The sequence below is a fragment of the Zosterops lateralis genome (assembly GCF_965231275.1).
Source record: "Zosterops lateralis genome assembly, chromosome: 4".
Classification (NCBI taxonomy): Eukaryota; Metazoa; Chordata; class Aves; order Passeriformes; family Zosteropidae; genus Zosterops; species Zosterops lateralis.
The window spans coordinates 20,550,108-20,570,755 of record NC_139765.1 but is presented as its reverse complement, the minus strand read 5'-3'; the positions used below and the strand labels follow the sequence as shown (position 1 = coordinate 20,570,755).

Genomic DNA, 20,648 nt, shown 5'->3' with positions numbered 1-20,648 from the left:
AGAAAAGCAGGAAGCTGTGGCTGAACAGGAGGCTCAGAGGTTCACATTTTTCCTCCTCTTGCGCAGGACAGAAACTCAACCAGCACAAAATCTGCCCCATCACAGTAAGGAGCAGAGCAAATAAAAATATTTACAGGAACTCAGATAATTGCACTATAAAATTGCCTTTTTTTTTCCTTTCCCAGTCTTGCAAATTTCAACAGAGAAATAGAAATGAGCATGGCTATTCAGTGCAATAAATCCCAAAAGGGAAGAAATCAGTGTTCTGCAGTGCAGGAGTGGGGAAAATTTCTATAAAGTCCAATTTCAGTCCCTAGATGAGGATATGGAGTTTTCTCACAACATACTACACTCCTTTTTCCAAGGGGAAAAAAAAAAAAGGCAAAAAAATCATCACTGCATATCTCAGCAAGTAAGGAAATTTCTATTTTGAGAAGAGAACCAAATATGGCTGAGTGCAATAGGTTAAAAATATCCTTCAAGAGTCTGTGCACCATATGAAGAGCTGGGTTTTTCTTTTAAATACTGCTTGTGTGCCAAAGAGGAAAGAGGAACAGTGTTATAAGGGTGTGATAATCCACAAGACAATGTGACATCAGCAAGAAGTATTTCACTTTTCAAACAGCACTGTGTGAAAATAGGTTAGCCAAATGCATCACATCACTGGCACATATATTGATTTATCTCTGGTACAAAGGCAGGTTACCAACCAGGAGAATTCAGTAATTTTGTGTTCCAGAGCAGACACAGAGCAGGTAAGTCACCTAGTTACATGCTTTGGTAGCACATGCCTTAATTAAACTAATCTAACCATGGTGCTGGGCTTGATTCTGCTTTAAGGATATGGGAAATCAGGAGCAGCTCAGCTGTTGCTTACCTGGGCTGCAGGTGAGTGAGTGGTCTGACCTCCTCCTCCAGCCCTTCTCTGTACCTGTGCTTAACTTTAGATGCATGAGTTCATCCTCTAATTCCATGCACTTTAAAGTCAAATATGAACTTAAGTTTAATAAAAAACAAACACAAAACCCCTAAAAAAACCAAACCAACCCAAAAAACAAACAAACAAACAAAAACAAAACAAAACAAAAAACCAAAAAAAAAAAAACAACCCACCAAAAAAACCCCCACACAACAACAGCAACAACAACAAAAAAACCCACCAAAAAACTGTCCTGGCTACCAGAGGTCCTTCTCCCCACTGCCTTCATATGCTGCAGCTCCCTGCCAGCACCCTCCCTCTCAAGTGGGGCAAATGACCCCTCCCTACCCCATCAGACCTCAAACTTTTCTCAGTTTTGTAGGGCTAATATCCCTGGAGCACTCAATTACAGAATGACCCATCAGAAAATCAGATGTTATGGAGGGGAACCTAAATGTAACCACATGAGAGCTCTAAAGCCTGCGCTCCCTCCAGAGCCACATGGAGCCTTCCTGGGCTGCCCACCACTCCTCCTCCCTTGCTTGCTGACACACAGAGATATTAAAAATCCTGTCATGCATATGCAATAACTCATACTTTTCCATTATTATTAGCAGTAGTAGTAGTACTGTCATTGTTGTTGTTATGGTAGCAGTGTACCTGTATATAAACAGGAGGAATTGTCAGGTGGAAGACCATGAGAAATTGTGCACCATAAATTGCAATAGGATGCTTCATTATTTTTGCATGGGTCTGTGAGAAGATGGATATAGCTCCTGCCTGGACACCACCTGCTGCAATGCCGGATTTGCAAAGCACTAGGGCCATCACTCTGACAAATTCCAGCTCCAAATAATCCCTGGCCTTGTTTTCACACAGTTCCTACCATCTTTGCAGGGTGCAGAATCCCTGCTGGCTGCTGACCAGCTTCAACAGTCCACATTCTGCCCAGAGCAGGGCCACTACACACAACCACTCTCTCTTTGATTTCCAGCAGCTGGAGGAGTTCTCCTCACCAGCTGCTCCCTGTGCCCTATAGAGAGTAAGGAGACTCATCACTTTGAATGAACTCATCACTTTGAACACTGAATACTCCACACAAAGGCTCACAAATCCTGGATGGGCCATCAGCCCTCTGTTCTCAGCAAAGCCTACAGCATGCTCCAGGTCCCAGAGCTCATCAGTGCACATAAGAGATTCCCAGACAATCACAGTGCTCCAAGGGGAAAAAAAAAAAAATCATCAAGTGCATCGCAACAGCCTCTTTATTTCCAGGGGCAGTTCACACTTCTCTTCTCCAGACACCTATGGAGCCCTTGCCCCACCACATGCACTCATTCACTACTTGTATTAAATCAAACTTTAGGTAGAGGACTGGCTTGATAGTCACAATGGGAAGAGAGAAATTCCCAAGGCATAATCCCATGCGGATGTGAATTCCCACAGTTATCTCCTGTTCTCCCTCCCTCAGCTTCCCCAGCTGTGAAGTGGACACAGCTGAAAGACCTGACTTTGCTTTAACTTGGTTCAATTGCTACAGTTGCTTCAGATGATGCATTTGCAGGATCCTTTGGCTACTGAGGAAAGTGGTGGTGGTGTAGGTGAGGAGTTTCTTCTCTCACTCCAGCCAAGGATTGCTGACTGCCAACCTCTGTGGCAACGACAGGCAAATTGGTAAGCACAGGTTGCTGCTGTTTAAATTTACAAAAGCTAACAAGTAAAAGTTAAAGGTGCTTCTCAGAAGCATAAGGATGTACTTTTACACAAAAAAGCCTTTCTAGATAAAGGTAGCGAGATGTTTTTTTCTTGCAGATGTGAGTCAGCAACTTCAACACTGTAAAAAGCTCTTTATATTTCTTTGGTTTGCTTATGTTTTCATGGGTGATTTTTAAAGAAAATCCCAATATATGAATTGTAAAGCATCCTAAGTTCTGACAAGTTTTCACTTGGAACATACAATGAAAATATATATGCAATGCTAGTCCATTTTTAGCATTACTAAAAGACAGAAAAGCATGGGTTTTTCCAATGTAGAGCATGCATTTCAGATGGGTTTCTAGGCAGCAAAACTCGTTTATATTTACACCATAAGCTACTTGTCTTCAGAGGGGGCAAATACTTTTTGATGCCTTCAAAAAGCTGCCAGTCCTAATCCTTCCTAGAAACTCAGCAGTGCCAGCTGGTGCTCCATGTGAGCTCATGCAGCTCCTCTATGCCAGGCAGCTGCTCTGCCACCCAAGAAGCCCAGCTAAGTGTGACCCAAGTAGTGAGTTCTGTATCTTGTTCAGGCTGAAGGATCCTTGCTCTCATGAGACCTGCCTAGGCAGAAGAAGGATCTACCCTTAGGCTTTTGTGCTCCAAGACTTTGGTGCTCCAGAGTCCACAAACGGGTATCTACAAATCATGAGTTTTGAACCTATATCCAGGGCTGGAATGAGCCGCCCCTGTTGCCTCTCCTGCATTAAAAACATTAATGGCCAAGACTTGAAACATAACTGAGTCAAAGTGATGATTCAGCTAGCAACCACAACAGGCAAATATTTTACTGGCAATTTTGACATCAGATTTGACATGACTGGCAATGGCATAAATCCCTGAGGACACACAGCATTCAGAGTGCAGCACAGAACAGCCTGGATACCATGTAGTTCTCGCAGGGCTGCAGTTTCCTCTTTTGAGAAAATCCTATAGCCACCTCATGGACAGCAAAAGTCCAGTTTGATAAATTAGATATAGAATACAGACCCAGTCCAGCAAGGATATTGCCGTATAACAGCCAAGCTACAAGTAATGCCTGAACTATTTCTTGTAACATGTGCCATCGCATATGCTGCAGGCAGCTCCAATAACATTGCTGAAGGGACTTCTACAAAGTGGGAAGCTTGATACTTAGCATGCAAATCTAGAGGCTTTAGGTAAGGATGCATTTCGATTTCTTTTCAGTGGTACCAAGTAAAATCAACCCTGCTCTCAATTTTGACTTCAGCAAGGCTACAGCTTTACTATGTGAAGTTTCCAATCCATAAAAATAGATAGGGTTAGATGGGGCTATGGCATGGTGGCACATCAAGCATATACAGGTTCATTCAGGTTTCACTGCAGGACTCTCATATTCCCAGTGCTTTACCTGTTTTTCATTAGCATTCCTCACCACACTCTCCTCTCTCTTCTGGTCTTTGCTGGAGACTGCCCTACCCAGGGAGTTTGTACCACATAATAATTTAAATCAGGGACACTTTTCCCTAGTTCTCTTACTGAATTTTTTCTATTTCTATAGGTATAATCTGTACTGCACAGATGGCTGTGGCAGTTAAAAAAAATACTCTGACAGAGTTCAAATTATTTTAAAAATTATTTTAATAGCATGAAACACTCCTCTCATTAGAGGGGCTGCATCACATTAATGACCCAGCTACCCCAAGCATGAAACAAAACTGAGGTTATCCAAATTCTACATTAATCATGAATGACCACAGTCTACAATTTGCAGGTGTATGCACATGCAGGGAACATATATGTTTTTGTGTGTGTGTCCCTGTGAGCACGCAAGGCAGGCAGAAACATGGAAAGCAAGCAATAACAGCCCATGGGAGTTTCCTAAGGGACTGCTCCCCATACAGGGAATAATAGTTAAGGAAAAATGAAAAGAATGTTAAAACCAGACACATATCCATCAACTCAATTAAGATTGGAGGAGAAAAGCTAACAGCTGCCAGGATGCATAAGGAGCTAATGCTCCTTCAAGGTGGAGCAGCTGAGGAAGCACTGGAGAAGGTACTTGGCTGCCTGTGAGCAGGATTAATGGGTGCTTCTGGACTGGCTGAGCTGCTGAGCCACAGCGTCTCAATGAGTTGTTAACAGGGAACATAGCAAGTTAGGAAGTAATGAGGACTTTGTCAATACAGCTGTGGATAAAAGTGGGTAAGGAGCCACTTAAGAAAAAAAAACCAAACATCACACAAATCTGCAGCTACAGATTCTGCACTTTCTGGTGCTTAAGAAATTATTTGCAATAATTTTGGAAGCCTTATAGGGGCTTACAAGCCAAACATAACCACAGGACTGATCTTTTTATTAAGACAGAAGCGGCAAACAAGCAAGAAATCTTGACAACAGTATGCTCATCTACAGTTCTCTTTTTTTTAAATTCCCAGGAAAGCAAAAGAACCACAAACCTAAATAATCCTCAGCCTGATGCAGGTGGAAGCACTGGAGCAGCACTGGTTTTGTAGGCACCACCCAGCACAAGATAAATGGCTCCAGCACATCCCAACAGGGTGCAATAGGGAAAAGGGACCCCACAAAGAGGTTCACCCTCTCCCCGTACCTCCATGCCTGTCCAAACAGCCATCTACATGGTATCCAGGGTCAGCAGAAATGCTTGTGTTGGTGCCAAAAAATCAGAGACCCTTTGCCAAAGGGGCCAGATTGAAGGAATATGAGTTTGGGGGTGGGAGGGACATCCATCTTATGCTTGGGTTTGTCAGCATTTAGGAAGTAGGGAATATTTTCCAGGTTTTCTAAGCTATTCTGGCCACTCTCCACTCCTCCCTCTCCCATGAGAGCAGACCCCCTTGCAACAAGAATTTCACTATATAATCATTTTTCTCTTTTATTTTCTGTAAAGGTAAACACTATTAAAAACATACTGCATTCTTACTTCTTTACCTCCATGAAAAGCAAATATAGAGCAAATGCTCCCTAGAAATGAAGTGCCGGATTTATTCAAAGGTAAAAATTCCTTTTTATGTCTCCCCAAAGGCTCTGAGGGAGGTACTGCTTTCTGAGCTGGAAAGTGCTAAGCCAGGCAGCAATGCCACCATACTGGATTCCCCTCCACATCCAGACCCTGCAGAAGCACACGTATAGCCTTTGCAGGTTGGCCTGGTTCAGAGCCAAAATCCAGGTGGGCTGGAGATGCGTGGGAAGAATGAGATGGCCTCATGGTGCCACCAAGCCCTGCAAGTGCTGGGAGAAGCCTTTTGCTGCATCCCACAGCCCTCTCCTCCCTGTCAGGGAGGAGGTGGCCAAGACAGTAGCCAGGCTGGCTTCACAAAGAGCCAAGGACAACCCCTATTTCATGAAAATACTGCCTACAGTCAGATCCACACCATCCTGGCTTCTCTGCACTAGCAGGGACACAGAGAGGCCAAGAATGAGGAAAGGTGCCTGGACCTTCCTGCTTCCTTGTGGGCTTCTTCCAAAATAAAAGCAACTGCCACAGCTGGAGAGCAAATACAGATACACCACAAATCCTGCAAATATTTGCATATAAAAGTATCATGTTTAACAAACCCATCTCCTTGCAATGCACAAAACCCCATCATGGAAACCAAAACCACCAAAGATAAGTCATGGACCACAAAGCATGACTGCATGTGAAAAACCAAAATATGGGAAATGGGCAGGAAGGCTCCTCAGAGCACTACAGAAAAGTCGGCCCCACTGTTCTCCTTTCTGAGCAGCACAGGGTGGTTACATCCAGCTGGTGAGACTCCAGAGCTCAGCTCCATGGAAATATCCAGGCTCACACTCAGCCCTGCACCGCTCCCACTCCAGCACTAACTACTAATACATGTTTGATTAGGCAGCAGGACATGAATCTGCTCCTTCCAGAAGTGACCACAGGCTCTTGGCAGTAACACCAAGTACTTGCTCTGGCCCTACATGCTGCAGTCGTTCACTGCCCTGCCAAGGGAAGGCGTCTTGCCAAACAGAGTGTTCAAAATAAAGCAAAGAACAATCGTTTTACATAATCAGTATTTCAAGTGCCCTAAAGAAGAGGATGTGTATTAAGACAACCTCAGAAAAAGGAAAACCTATTAAAGCAAATGCTGAAAGTGATTTTTCAAATATCCGTACCCTTTTCACTTCTGCACAGGGAAGTCTGAAGAAATCTTACAAAACCAGAGGCTCAGCTTTATTTATCTCTGCATTTCCTCTGGTTCCAGTGGCATTATTCCCACAGATGGAAACTGCAGATCAGATGAGGGTATATTCAAATTTTTTTGTGCATACTAACCACTCTTGGACATGAGTTATGAGTTAGGCCTTCCACAATAGCAAGACTGGATGACAAATTGTTAAATTAAAACCAAATTTTTTTTTAAAAAAAAGAGAAAAATCTGGATTCTTGTAATTTCCCTTCTGTTTTTTTTTTTTCATACTTTGGAAATAACAGAACAAAAAGTGACAAGCGTCCTCACAGAGCGACCCAAACTTGAAAAGAAACAAAATGCCATCCAAAGGCAAATGGCAAAATTCCCAGTAACATTATTAATGCCTGAATTTCATCTTGTATGCTCTTCTGTAATTAATAATAAACTATTTCAATTAAGATATCATAATATATACCATTTACAACTACCCAAACAATGAGACTCTCAAATGCCGCTTTTGAGATGCAGACCTCATTCTGCAACAATAGCCAAGGCCCATAAATGCAGATCAGAGTTTGGCTCACATGTACACTGCAATACATACCCTGGGATGTAAATGTGGAGCCCAGCCTGACAAACCAGCTTGCATTTGCATCACCACAATACCCATCCTAAAAATTCATATCCAGCATTTTCTAAGCACCAGCCACTCCTCTCATCTCTGTACTGGGGATGCCTGGTTTAGAGCTGGTAAGAGTGTGACAGGGAAGCAGCAGACTGTTCCCCAGCACATGGCTGGAGACATGTTTTAAAAGAGGGTTTGCTGGGCTTATGATGAGAGATGGATTTATTTTCTTGGTCAGCAATCTGCCCCTTTGCTGGGCACCCTGCCTGCCAGCTTCAGAGGCATTACCGTCTCACCTTACATCACACCCTGATTCAGGACAGGGCCAGAGGTGCACCCCTCCCCGGCCCTGCCCATCCCTGGAGCAGAGACAAGAGCAGCACAGCTGGCACTTGCCACATCCCTGGCCAGGGCAGCCCCGAGGTCACTCCTGTGCTCTGTTACTCAGTGCAGCTGGAGCCCAGCATCTTTAATGACTTCTTGTTTCTATGCACTGCTCTATCCATTTTCCATTTCCACAATCACACCAGCTGAGCCCTATTAACATGCAGGGGAAAAAAACCCCAACTTTTAAACCCAAACCTGCTAGGCCAGAAATAGAAGTTCTCATTTTCTTTTCCAAAACACAGAATAGCTGAGCAACAACGAAAGGAAAAGGAAATCTCTCCCAAGTGCACATCTGGAACCAATCTGCTGTCTGTAGCCACTGGGTGTCACTTTTGATATATATTGGTTCAGGCACGCAGCAGTTTGGGAAGAGCAGCAGATTTCAAGGAGGCGATCCTAAACCAAACCTCCGCAGCCTCTCACGTGCAGCCTGTAATTAGTAATTAGCCAGCTAGGCTGATTTATTAACAAAACATCTCACCACTACACCAAGCACCGTGTAGAGGCTCTTACCTCTCAGTCTGCAGCGTGACTTTTGAGGGCTCCACATTGGGGTTTTCCCACTCCATCTGTGGACAGTGCATGAAGTAGCAAAGAGTGTATAGTGCCTCCGGCTCCCAGTAGAAGGATCCCTGCTTCTGGTGCATTGGTGTCCCATTCCCGTGCTGCTTGGCATTCAGGGGCTGCAGGTGGTGCATCGCTCGAGACACCAGGTCACCTGGAAAAAAGCAAGAGACAGGTGAATGCCAGGCTGTTCAGTTGCCTCTCCTGAGTTGCAAGCTGAAAAGGCACACTGGGTTGAACTTCCCTTCCGTTTAACCTCACATACGCAAAGAGTAGAGGGTAGGACAGGATCCTGAGTGTTACTCATCATCAGGCTGAACTTTTTGTGGTAGTTTTCATGGCCTGGTGTGACATACCCTGGCTGCAGACAAGCCCACAAAGGCCTGCAGGAGACGTGTTTCTGAGAAGATGGTGGTGTGGGCAGTGTCAGGCTGGCCCAACTCAGCACCACCACAAGAGCTGGCATGCTGAGGCCAGCTTGTTAACTACTTAGCAGCCTTTGGAGGATGCTAAAACCTCACAGACCCAAAAAATGACCATGCAGGGTGGCACCAAAAGCTGCATGCTCCTGGTCAGAGTGGCAGTGAAATCCAGCACCTTGGAATGAGGAAGGAGGCAATCAGACAACACAGAAAATATTGCAGGAGGATGTGAATGAGCATGTGGGTGAAGAAAAAAAGAGGGAAAATATTGCTAAAAGACAATATTAAAAATGTGCAACCAAAATTAATTTTTTAAGTCCAGGCTAGGCCTGGAAAACCTCTTGTTAGCAGAAAAACAAAACCTATGAAGTAGGCTCACCTGGCCCCCTAGGTTTCCAGAGCACAGAAAATGGATAAAGAGGAAGATGCTCATCATGCCCCCTGCACCAATATAGTTTGGGGCACTCCGTCACAAGGCAGATACAGGAATCCAGCTACAACATGTGGACTGGGATCAGCAAAGCCAGCAACTGAGATTACCAGGCAAATACATGGGCAAGCAGCAGCGCGGTCTCTTAGCAAAACACTGATTGTAACTAATTAACTAAAGCATCTCTCTCTGAGGCAGTGAATTTTATGTCTATTGACTAATGACCACTCTATCAAAGGCAGGGAAACAACTGTGGTTTAAACTGCCTTCTTTCGCATGTTCAAATCACTTTGAGAGTGCTATTGGGGGAAATAATGATCTCAAATCAAATCAGTTGGTTTGTTTTAAATGAAAATCTGAGCAAGAGCCTTTTGGGTCAGTCTTAAGCTATACAAAAGCAAGTGATGAGAAAAAGAGGACATAATTTTCCACTGTTAAGAAGAAGTCATGCACTTTCTCTTACTTGCTTTTCCCATGTGACCACTGAGCACTGAAACTTGGAAGGAAAAGTTTAGGATGTACACCAAGGTAGGAGCATAAAACAAATTGCAGGGGGATAAATAATGAACTCCTGGGCAAACTTAAAGGAGAGCTACTATGACCATGTGCATGGCTGAACTATGGGTTTTTGCCAAGTTCCACCCCTTTGAACACAACACATCACCTCTCTCCAGCCTGACTCACACAGAAAATGCTGCTGCTGCAGTGATAATGTGTACCAGGGAGAATAGAAATGTCTCACTTAAGAATCTCAGCCCAGTCCTCCAAAAACATAGCCTTAAAACTATGAAGAGAAGAAAACCACTGGCATGCGGAAACTGCAGAGTCCATGATTTCAGGGTTTTGACACAAATTTTTGCTTCACTTTGCAATATTCTTCTGATTCAAAGCTTTCATTTAAAAATAGCTTGTGTTTTTTCCCTCTGCCAGGAGATTGCCATCACAGTACCAATTTTACAGCCTTGCATGCTCATAATTTCCAAGAGAAACTATGCATGTGGAAAGTATGCAGGATCAGGTCTGCAGAAGAGACAGATGTGCCTTTGAGATGACTCCCCAGTCCTGCGCGAGGCTATTTGCAGGCAACCAGAAGCAGCAGGAAAGTTTGAGACTTCCTTCACTCAGCCCACTCTAGTCACAGCAGATGAGCACTGCCAAGTCTAGCACAGGCCAATTTAACTGCTAACAGCCTTGTTGATAGTAAATTCCTCCATTTTTCCCCAGAAGGCAAAAAAATTGCATAGAAATGCTGGCTGCAACATCCATCTTTAACAATAATAGCAAAGGCAGAGAAAAGGGAGACGCACACTAAATTCAGTCTTTCCAGACCCATGTCATTACAGCACTGAAAAAAGGATAAAGTTTAGCAAACAGCTAGTCTTATTTCAGTGGATTGAGACAGCAGGCACTAGAGAATGATGAATAAAAATTAAGGTGCAATTTCAGCCCAGATTCTGGCAGCAATATTGCTTCATCCTGCTCCTCCCTGAGCATTGGGGTGATGTGACCTTAGTGCCACGCCCAGGAGCAGAGGATGCTGCACAGTGAACAAGAAGGGAAAGCAGCAGCAAGAATGACCTGGGTGGGGCAGGCAGCTAAGCATCACTGCTGATGCAAGGCTGGAGGAACTCAGGCCTTGCTGAAAGGCAAAGCTCCAATCCATATCAATATGACCAGGAGTTTATCCTTTTATGCTGTATTTCCTCTACTGCTTCCTAAAAAACCCAAACCAATTCATACCATTAAAGCTGAAGTAATGTTTTTTTTATATTTAAGCGTTAGTTATATTATTTAGTTACATTATACCAAGAACTCATTGCTTATATCTTTCTTTTGTCTTTCCTATACTTTCTCTGGTCACATTTAAAATAATTTCTATATTAACAATGATTGTAACATTTCTTTACCAGTAAGTTGACTTATTTCTTTGGGTCAACTTAAAGCCTAAATAATCAATACCTGTAAAACACCGAGCTTCACAGAGAACAGTAAGCAAGGATAAAAAGCCCCATTATATTGGCACCCAACGGACAGAGTTGTGGAGGCAGGACAGGAATCACTGCTCTGTTTTATTCCGCAGCATAACTTCGAACAATCCGATACTTGCCACAGTGCCCTTTGCCTCCTCCAGCCGCATCCAGTTACCGCAACAATTCTCCAGGGCAGAGACCACGCCTTAGCATAGCTGTTCTCCGGGATCAATGCCAAGAAGGCACTGGGAAGCTGACAGGCACATGCACACACTGCATGGTACCACTTAGGCAAACTCTGTAAAATGTAGCACAGTGCAACATCTGGTTCTAGGTGGGTGTGGGTGTGTGTGTTGTCTTGAATTCCTACCAGGTTTTACTCCTCCTATTGCTCCTTGCTAATAAGCTTTTGCTTCTCCATTTCCTTCCTAAGAATGTATCAAGAGTTGAGACTCTCTTTGATTCCAAGGCACCCCAAAGCCCACGGATGTGAAATCAGCTTCATGATGGGACTCACTGGTCTGCTCTCCAGCAATCAGCCAACTCCAGTCTTATATGGGAAACCCAAACTACACATGTTCTCCTTGCCGGCTGTATTGTATCTGAATAATGAAGGCAACCTTGAATTTATGGCCAAGCACAGAGAGAGCCCCCTTCACAAGTCTGTGCTATCCCTTCATCACTGTCAGCCACTCCTGCTCTTCAGGGCTGCGCTCAGCACAGAAAGGCTCTGCAAAGGCAGGTTACCTGCTCATAGCACTGCTGGCTTTTCTGCTTCTTTTTTGGGCCTGAAAATATGTCTCAGCTGTATCAGCTGAACACATCTGAAAGGACAATAAATTCCTCACTGCATCATTTACAGAAAGAACACATCTAAAATAAAATTCCCAGCAGCTGCACTAACCTTGTAACTCCATGAATGAGGTTCCTGATGGCTGTGGCATCATGACCCAAGGGCTTTGGCAGGGATCCTTACCTTGCCCTCCACTGATCAAATTTTCACTCTGTACCACCACCTGAAGAACAGACTGGGGAGATGATACCCCTGACAAGAGAGCTTGCCAATTTTATTTTGTTTTTAAATTAAACTCAATGAAAACTTCCATAATTTATGCAACATAAGCCAAGTGAGCCAACGCATCAACTGCTTTGCAGGCACAGCCAGGGAGACAAAAACATCACATTGTGCGGGGTAAACACAAGAAAAAAGAAAAGGAACAGCTAAGTGGGGGGATATTTCAGGATATTTTTGTTGCCAAAGCTGGGAAGCCACAACTAGAGGACAGAATCCCAGAAGGCAGCAAAGGCAGCAGCAAGCCCCAGGCTGACACTGCCTTGCAGCTCTGATTCCAGATGGGGAAGGGTTCCAGGAATATGGCTCCACACTGGAGCTTGTCAGCTCAGAGGAGAAAGGCCATGCCTTACACAGCAGCTACCAAAACCCCATGAAACCACCTCTGCACCACAGTGTGTGCAGAGCTGCCACTGAAGCTCCCAGCATTTCACCCCTCCTAAAGTCAGTAAACTCGAGGTCCACATATATTTTATTTAGAGATTGAAAATATTATGTAATGCACATGTTGTGACATGGGCCTGGTTTAAGGCAACATTGAATATTTAAGGAATGGCTTCACTGATTTCAAGCCACAGATATGATGTGACAGGCAAAGAAAAGCTGCTCCCATCTGCATGGGGGTACAACACAACATACAACAACAACATACAGCACGCAAGTGGACAGCTTCAGCCTGAGTCCTCTCTGTAGTGACCAGCGAAGCTTTTATTTTTTAAACTATGTTTGGCTTCAGTAAAAACTATTATCACTGCTTTTTTATGTTAGAGCCTGATGTTTAAAGAACAACACATCTGTTTCCAATTCTGTACTGGAGAGGAAGGCAAAAAAGAAGGAAGAGAAAGAAAATGACAGATACCCAGTGCCCATGTCTGAGAAGCTTCCTGTGGGATTCTCTGATCTATCATGATGGACCTGATGATGCTATGTATCCTGCCTCCCTAGGACCAGGCTGACTGTTTTGAGACCAAACAATCGCCAGAGCCAAGACCATTCAGCTGAGTGTATGGCTGCAGAGGCACAGACCTGAGGTGAATGACACGGACAGATCCTTACGCAGCTGCTCCTTATGACACCCATCTCGTATTTTTCTTGTTCCAAAAGCCTGTTCTAAAACTACCAGAACAACTTAGCAATGATGTCTTTGCCCACTGAAAATGAGCCACTCAGTTCTTTGACCTGTGTCTTTCCTTCAAAACCCAGGGGAGAGAGAGGAGCATCTGTTTCCACTGCAGCTGTCTTCCCACCTGGTGCCCTGCTAGGGCACTGTGTGAAGCACCAGGAGACCATGTTTTTAGCATGACAGCATTCTGCAGGCAGCACCCATCAGTTTGATAACACTGGTCTGGTCACCCTTCCAGCTGTCCTTGACCCCTGCATGTGTAGTCTGCACTTGGGAATCATGCCCTGCAGTGGGGCATGTTGATAGCAGCAGTGTAACTGCTTTGCTGCGCTTCCTGGGTGAGTATTTCCCCCTGCAAAGAGCAGGCCAGAGCCAGAGGCAGGAGTTATGTCTGTCTTTCAGAGCCTCTAACAACCTCCTGTGTCCTGTCCAGACCATGAAAAGGAGGAATATGCATCAGGGAGCTGCATTCTAGATGCCAACTTCATGTCATGGTCAGTAGATTTCTCCCTTACAAGCATGTGAGACAGGTGCAAAACTCATTTTCTTGACCTAGATTCATTTCACACTTCAATACAAAAGTCTTGGATCTATGGTTTTGCTCACCACCAGCTCTGGGGAGATACTGTACTGAAAACATGAATTTATAACTGACAATTAACCATGTTCTATTTAATCAGACTGCTAGCTGGTAGCCACAGCTTTTCTGCATCCTTCCCAAAGTGTAGCTAAGTCTCTTTCCCTTTCTACCTCCTGTTGCCTCTGGTTTCTGCACCAAGTGACAAATTGGTGCAGTTTGCTCCAGTACACACCTGTCAGCACATCACTGCAGGTGAATATGAGCAGTTGAGCTGTGTCTCCCATACCAGGTCACCCTCAGCCACTCGAGCCATCCCTACACTCTCAATTCCAGCTGCTCTGTTCCTCCACGTTCCTCTGCCTCCAGTGGTACATCAATATCCATGTTTCAAAAGTCAGCTGAGTCAAAACTGCTCAAGCAAAACCCATCCTCTAATGATTTATTGTGAGGTTTTCTATTGTTAACTCAACACTACTCATCTATACCAGAAAAGGAGTGTGCACAGAGATAGGGTAGCTGCACACTAGAAAGTGTGCAGAATGTATTCACAGTGTGCATGCTCTTAGCACAAAGTATCTTCAAACATAAAAAAGTTAAGTTGTTCTTGGCACATAGTATATTCCAGATTTTATTCCAGCTGCCTCAGGTTGTGGGTGTGCTTGGGGTGCCATAACCCATAGTCATGGGGCATCCAATGTGCAACAAATTCATTGTTGAGCTCACCTTGCAAAAACCTCCCCAGCTCTGCCATCTCTGCTATCCCATGCTGTGCCCCATCTGCTACCACAGACAACCTTTTATTCTTCTAAAAGCCATCCATCTCTTCCACACGAGAGCAAAAGAAGGAACTGTGGTCCCAGATTCAGAATTGAGAAGACAGGACCAGGATGCAAGCAGCCCATTTCCTGGCAGTGGTATCCCTGTGGCCTCCCACAGATCATTTAATCTTTTTATCTTCACTTACTCCACTATACTAAGAACCTTCTATTTATATTACAGAGTAAATGTTTGAATGCAATTTAGTGTTTGCAAAGCCTTTGAAGACTGATAAATTAGGGATTGGATATATCCCATAAAAAAGCCACAATAATAATTAAACCCTCTCAAGTTCACGTACCTATTATAACAACACTTACATGTTTAGACTCTCCAATCCAACGTGGCAAGCGTGATGTTTGTGTCTGATTCCCCTTAAGCCACATCAACTGCAAACAAAACAAGCTTTGACTCGGATAAGCTATTCATGTGCCGACCTAATGCAGAGCCTTCATTCTGCATAACACAATGGCCTTATGGACCACCATTCCTGGATTTTCTTTGGCCTGACATAGACCCTTGTCCTCAAACAGAATTTAAGAGTGCCCAAGAGCAGGCCAACTAAAAGTGCTCACCCTGACCTGACCAATTGCCTGTGTGTGCTCTGCACAGCAGGGACACAGAGGACTGCAAGGAAAAGAAAATGCCATTTGAATCCTGAGTGTAGTGTGATGTAGGGGTTCAGAGGGAACAGGAGTCTGTACCTCAAATGTGGTGCACAGTTGGGAGTTCTCAGTTCTGTGAGAGTTCACATTGGTGTACTAGGGAAGGCTGGTGGGAGGTTGGAGCTCCAGCACTCCCCAACCACCACAGTGATGCCTTTTGCCTCTAAGCATCAAAATTGAGTAGGCTTAAACACAGGAGGTAGAAGTCGTGGAGGAACAAAACCACCCTGGGCTTGTCCCCAAGAAAGGCAAAGGTGGCTGAGTCTCACCCATGGAGGCAGCCAAGGAGCCTCCAAAGGAGCATGGAGGACCCAGACAAGAAACAAGACAAGTTGCCCTTGTTACCCAAGAAAGAAATTCACCCCCTTGGTCAACAGGGCAGTTAAAGGGAAGATAAGGCCTGAGTAGGCTGTAACCTGGTATTTTCAAATTATCCTCCCTCACACTTCATCTTCCCTGATAAATCAATATATTGTTTTATGGCTGATGACAGTGGGTATTCTCAGGGGGAAGAAAAGAAAAGCAAAATGTTGTTTGTGACTTAAATAACCCACAACTCTTCCTGTGCACAAATGCAGACAGTGAATGGAGGCTGTGGTCCATCACTCAAAGGCAGCAAGGAGAATGGAGTAGAAGCTAGGGAAGCCTAAAACCAGGCAGCCCCTAAACAGAGGCAAGAAAACACCTACAATTTAAGCACTGCATTCATCTGCCTTCTGTTCTCTGCCAGGGTGGGGCTTTCTCTGTTGAGGAGCATCTCAACAGCTTCTAACTTTTACACACAGACTGGATGATGCGTGGATATTAGCAAGGAGAAGTTGTAAATTAGACATCCAAAAAGCGGGTAAGCGAGGACCTAGAGACCTTGGGCAATAACCCAGTGGAGGGCCCTTGAAAACTGGGAAAAGCATCACTGTATCTGGAGAGGTGATACACAGGCTGTCAGTCTATGGCCAAACACTATGGTGAAGGTCTTAGCTAGATTTTGGCTAGTATGTCTGCTTTGCTCAGCAATGTGCTCCATGAACCAAACTGTTCACAGGGAATAAGCTTGGTCTTACTCTACAGTGCTGCTTAGTCTGAAAAATACATCTGACAAACAGGGCTTTGGTTCTGGCAGTAAATTACCAATGCACTTACAACAACACTCCTTCAGATGCCACCCTTCCAGCAAGCACCTTTACCCTGGCATTTGCTTCTAAGCCTAGGTTTAACCTCTTATTTAGAGCACATAAATCAATTTGTATGGCTCCTGCAGCACTCCTTCCTGTTGGCTGCAGAGGATTGTAACTAGATGAAAAGGCAAGTGAGGGGATGCGACTCTCATCATCTCAGCTGAGGCTGCGAGGAGAAATGAAAAACAGTATCAGTATGTGCAATCACATTCCTACTTACAGTTGAGCAGTAACCCTTCCTTTCATCCCTGAAAGGGTGCCAAGACCCAGTGGAAGGCTTTTATTTTGGAAATATATACATTCAGCACTGTGGATGCAAAGTGAGGATGATGTGTAATGAAAAGAGGGGATGGAGAGTGGCATTTTTCCAATGACAAAAAGGAAAAGGAAAACCTTGCTGAGACCTGAGTGGTGACAGGGTGGGAATACCAGCCTGAACACCACATCTGGGGACTGGTCTAAGTTAAACACCATTCAAAAGCAAAAAACCTGTGATATCAGCAGTGTTAAATCACATCTTCAGATTATCAGTTTAAAATAAAAATGATTATTCACTGCGGTTAACACTTAGAGTGATACCAGCACCAATCACTGCGGTTTGCATGAGTCTGGGTGGCAAACTTCTCACTCAGAAAAGCCATAGGAGATTGGCCATCTTTGCACCCAAAACAAGCCCCAAACAGTTTTTTGCTCTAACCTGAAGACATATACCAAGAGACACTTTGGGTGACATCCTGCACCATGGTTTATCCCCCTGTGCTAATTGAGACACATAGCCTTCTGCAGCCCTATGAACACACATCAGCACAGGATGGTTGTCCCACATCAGACACTAACACCTTGACAGTCCTTACCCCCAGGCAGTGAGGGACAATTGTTTCTTGGTGCCAAGATTGATGTGCACTGCACCTTAAGGCTCTACTCCACCTTCTCACCACTTACTTAGTGCACACTCAAGAGAAAGAGGGTCCTCCTTCACCCCAAAACCAGCAACAACCTTCAGTTATGAGCCTCATTCCTTCTGCATTTGGTCTCCAAGCCAGCAGTAGTATTTTCTGATGGATGATGAATAGCTGTCTTGAAGTATTATGCAGTCAAATATAACATAAATGTTTGTGGATTGCAAACATGCACATAAAGAAGTTAGGAATAATATTCAAAGATCAAAATGCAGTATCATGGGATCTCATCACAGCAAAAGCTCTCCCTAACGTTCCTGTCTTTTTCTATTCAGTCTACTTATTTTTTCCCCATCTGAAAGGGGAAGAAATGAAAGAGAAGAACTAGAAATCTAGGAGAATCCCAAAAACTTTCAGAAAAACCCCAAACAGATCTATTCTCTTTCTTCTCTAAGTCTGGTCTAGAAATACAGGAAACTTCTAGGAAAAAACTGGCGGGGGGGGGGGGGAAGGAAAAAAAAAATCCTGTGAAATATTTTCTCTAAGACTCAACAGTGGAATACTGTCAGGCTACTGTTTAAAATCCTATTATTTTTGCTGTGCTTCAGTTCTTCCCAATGTTCTCTATATAATAAGCATTTCAAATGAAATTACATTATTTTAAAACACACTGTAGTAGGCAATTACAACTGCTGAATACTAAATGCCGGTATAACATAGACCAGATTTATTGCTGTTCCTTAACTTTCTGCCATGTTCATTATATTTTAATGAATAAGGTTTCGCATTAATTTTTTAAGCCTTTGCCTGGGAATCACATATTACTGCTGAAATTCTGGTGCAGAATTAGGTGTCTATTTACATTCTCCTCTTAAGTCCTGGAGACAAAACTTCCCTATTTTTTTTCCTCCAAGTCAGCAACATCACCTCTTCTTCCTATTTTCTGGAGAGCACCCCATGGCCAGTAACACTGCCTCACCTGGTCACTGCCAGCCAGGCTGTGTCCTAGCCTCGGCCAGTGCCTGCTGAGCCTGGAGATGAGAGCAGAAGCACCAGGCAAGCAGGATTTGGCAGGACCAGAGCAGCATCCATGAGTCCAGGTGCACCTGTCTGACTAGGAGGACTCCTGAATGGCAGCTTCATCAGATGGTGCTGCCCTCCCTCTGTGGTCATGTCTGCCATCCCACCTTTCCTCAGTTTTCTCCTACCTTCTGTCACACCCAAGAAGATGCAGCTTAGCCGAATTTTCTAACACACTGACAATACTTGAAAAAACAAAGAGTGCAGACACACAAGGTCCATCATGGGTAGGGCAAGGTAAAGGTACCACATGATACAAGGCTTTTCACCCTGTGAATCTCTTCTTCCCCTAGGACAGACTGTAAAGAAATTAAGACAATGTGAGCTGAAATAAAGGTGCTGAGCAGAACACAGATCTCATTTGCAAGGTGTTGTCTTCCATGAGATGGATTTGATTCCCTGGTCTCAAAGCCTCCAGCGCCTCAGCAGCCGGTCACATTGCTCCATGCAAGGATGCTGGGTAGAACTGAGAGCAGGGGAAGCCTTTCCTCTGCACAGACACTTGTTAAATCCAGTTATTCTGTGTACTTACAATACTTTAATTATTCATGTCAATAAACTATAGGAAATTTCATTCAATTAGAATTGCTTTTTAATTTTTTTTTCCTAAAATTGCTTTCTTGCAAGATCAGTCTTTGCCCTTGTTTTTGTGCTCTTTTGAAGAGAATGAAGTAGCTTTGCCTTTAATGTGGGACAATATTTCCTTTACTTATTGCAGCCTTCAGTTTTCTGTCTGCCCATCATAAAAGAGACATCCCACTGAAATGAGACAAGACACCAATACAGAAATTAAATCCTGGCTCCTGGGATATTGCAAGTTGATGGGACAGTGCAGACACATGCCTGGGGACTGCTCACTCTGCTGGTCCATAAGCAAAGCTTCTGCCCTTGTCATCCACTTCTGGTTGCCATTTTCTTCCCCTTGTGATCCTCTTCTCAAGTGCTATCCTCTTAATTCCCTCCTATCCAGAGAGTCTCCCACATCTCCTTTATTCACCCCCACAAAAGCAAGCACTTTTCCCTATTCAATCCTACCCTCATATCTCATTTTCTCCATGGAAATGCTTGCTATATCCTCTTTCTTCTCCACAGTGTCTATCCCCCTCGTACCACCAAGGCAACAATAAATCCTCCTTTGCCTCTTGCCCTCATGATCCCCAGGTGTTCTCCCTACCCTCTCCCCTCCACTGCTCTGCATTTCTGCCCCACGCTGTGGTTCCCCACCCACCCTCCACAGCAGAGGTTTTGCTGTGACCTCTGGCTCACAGCAACTGCTGATGCCAGAGACAGACACACAAGCACTGAACAAAGAGCAAACCTACTTGTATCCCCTCACTGCTCCATTTTCCTCCCACTTCATATTTTTTCCTCCAAACTCAGACGGTTTTCTCCACCAACATGCTGCAACTCCTTCCACATGTCACAGCTCAGTTTTGAATTCTGCACCGGCACTGCTCCACAGCACAGATTTCTACCCAACTGAGCATATCAAGCCTTGCAAGCTTTGCCAGTTACTGCTCCTCCCACTGCTGCTTCCCTGACATGCATCTGCTTGCAGCCAGGGAGGATCCCTCAAGTTGGTCACAGGGCTTTTTGGAGGGCTACAAGCCTGCTGGATGGGCCAGACTCTCTGACAGCTGCATCCAACTCCCACTGACATGCTCTGTTCTTCCAACTGGCCACCCTGAAGAGTGTTTTGCCTGTGTTTGCAGTCAACAGATGTACAGAAAGCAAACTCTATCAACCAAGCAAGTGAATCTAAGGTAGGACATTTAGAGGTGATAAGAGTTCAAACTGTAAAATGAGTTGGGGTGCTCCATCTAAGAAGTCTTTGTTTTATGGGTTTAGTATAAAGGTAAGAAAAAAAATCCAGAATAAAACCCCCACCCATCCTGAAATACCCACAAATTACTTATTTATTAAACCCCAATCATATGAAGTGTAAGAAAGAGAGCTGTAGCATGCATAATTTAGTTGGCACACAGACAGTACTGTTGTGTGTTTCATGCGCAAGAAATAAATGAGCATAAATTACTTCATTT

The 20,648-nt window shown here is 44.3% G+C and overlaps 1 protein-coding gene across 2 annotated transcripts in view; it reads right to left on the bottom strand.

The window, feature by feature from the left end:
* ABTB3 (ankyrin repeat and BTB domain containing 3) overlaps positions 1-20,648 on the bottom strand; it is a gene marked incomplete at its 5' end in the record, with an annotated part of 191,772 nt that overhangs the window by 55,654 nt on the left and 115,470 nt on the right. For both annotated transcript variants that reach the window (XM_083859561.1, XM_083859562.1), the window contains one exon: positions 8,324-8,528. In XM_083859561.1, coding sequence (XP_083715687.1) covers positions 8,324-8,528 — 205 coding nt within the window. The remainder of the gene's footprint in view (positions 1-8,323; positions 8,529-20,648) is intronic.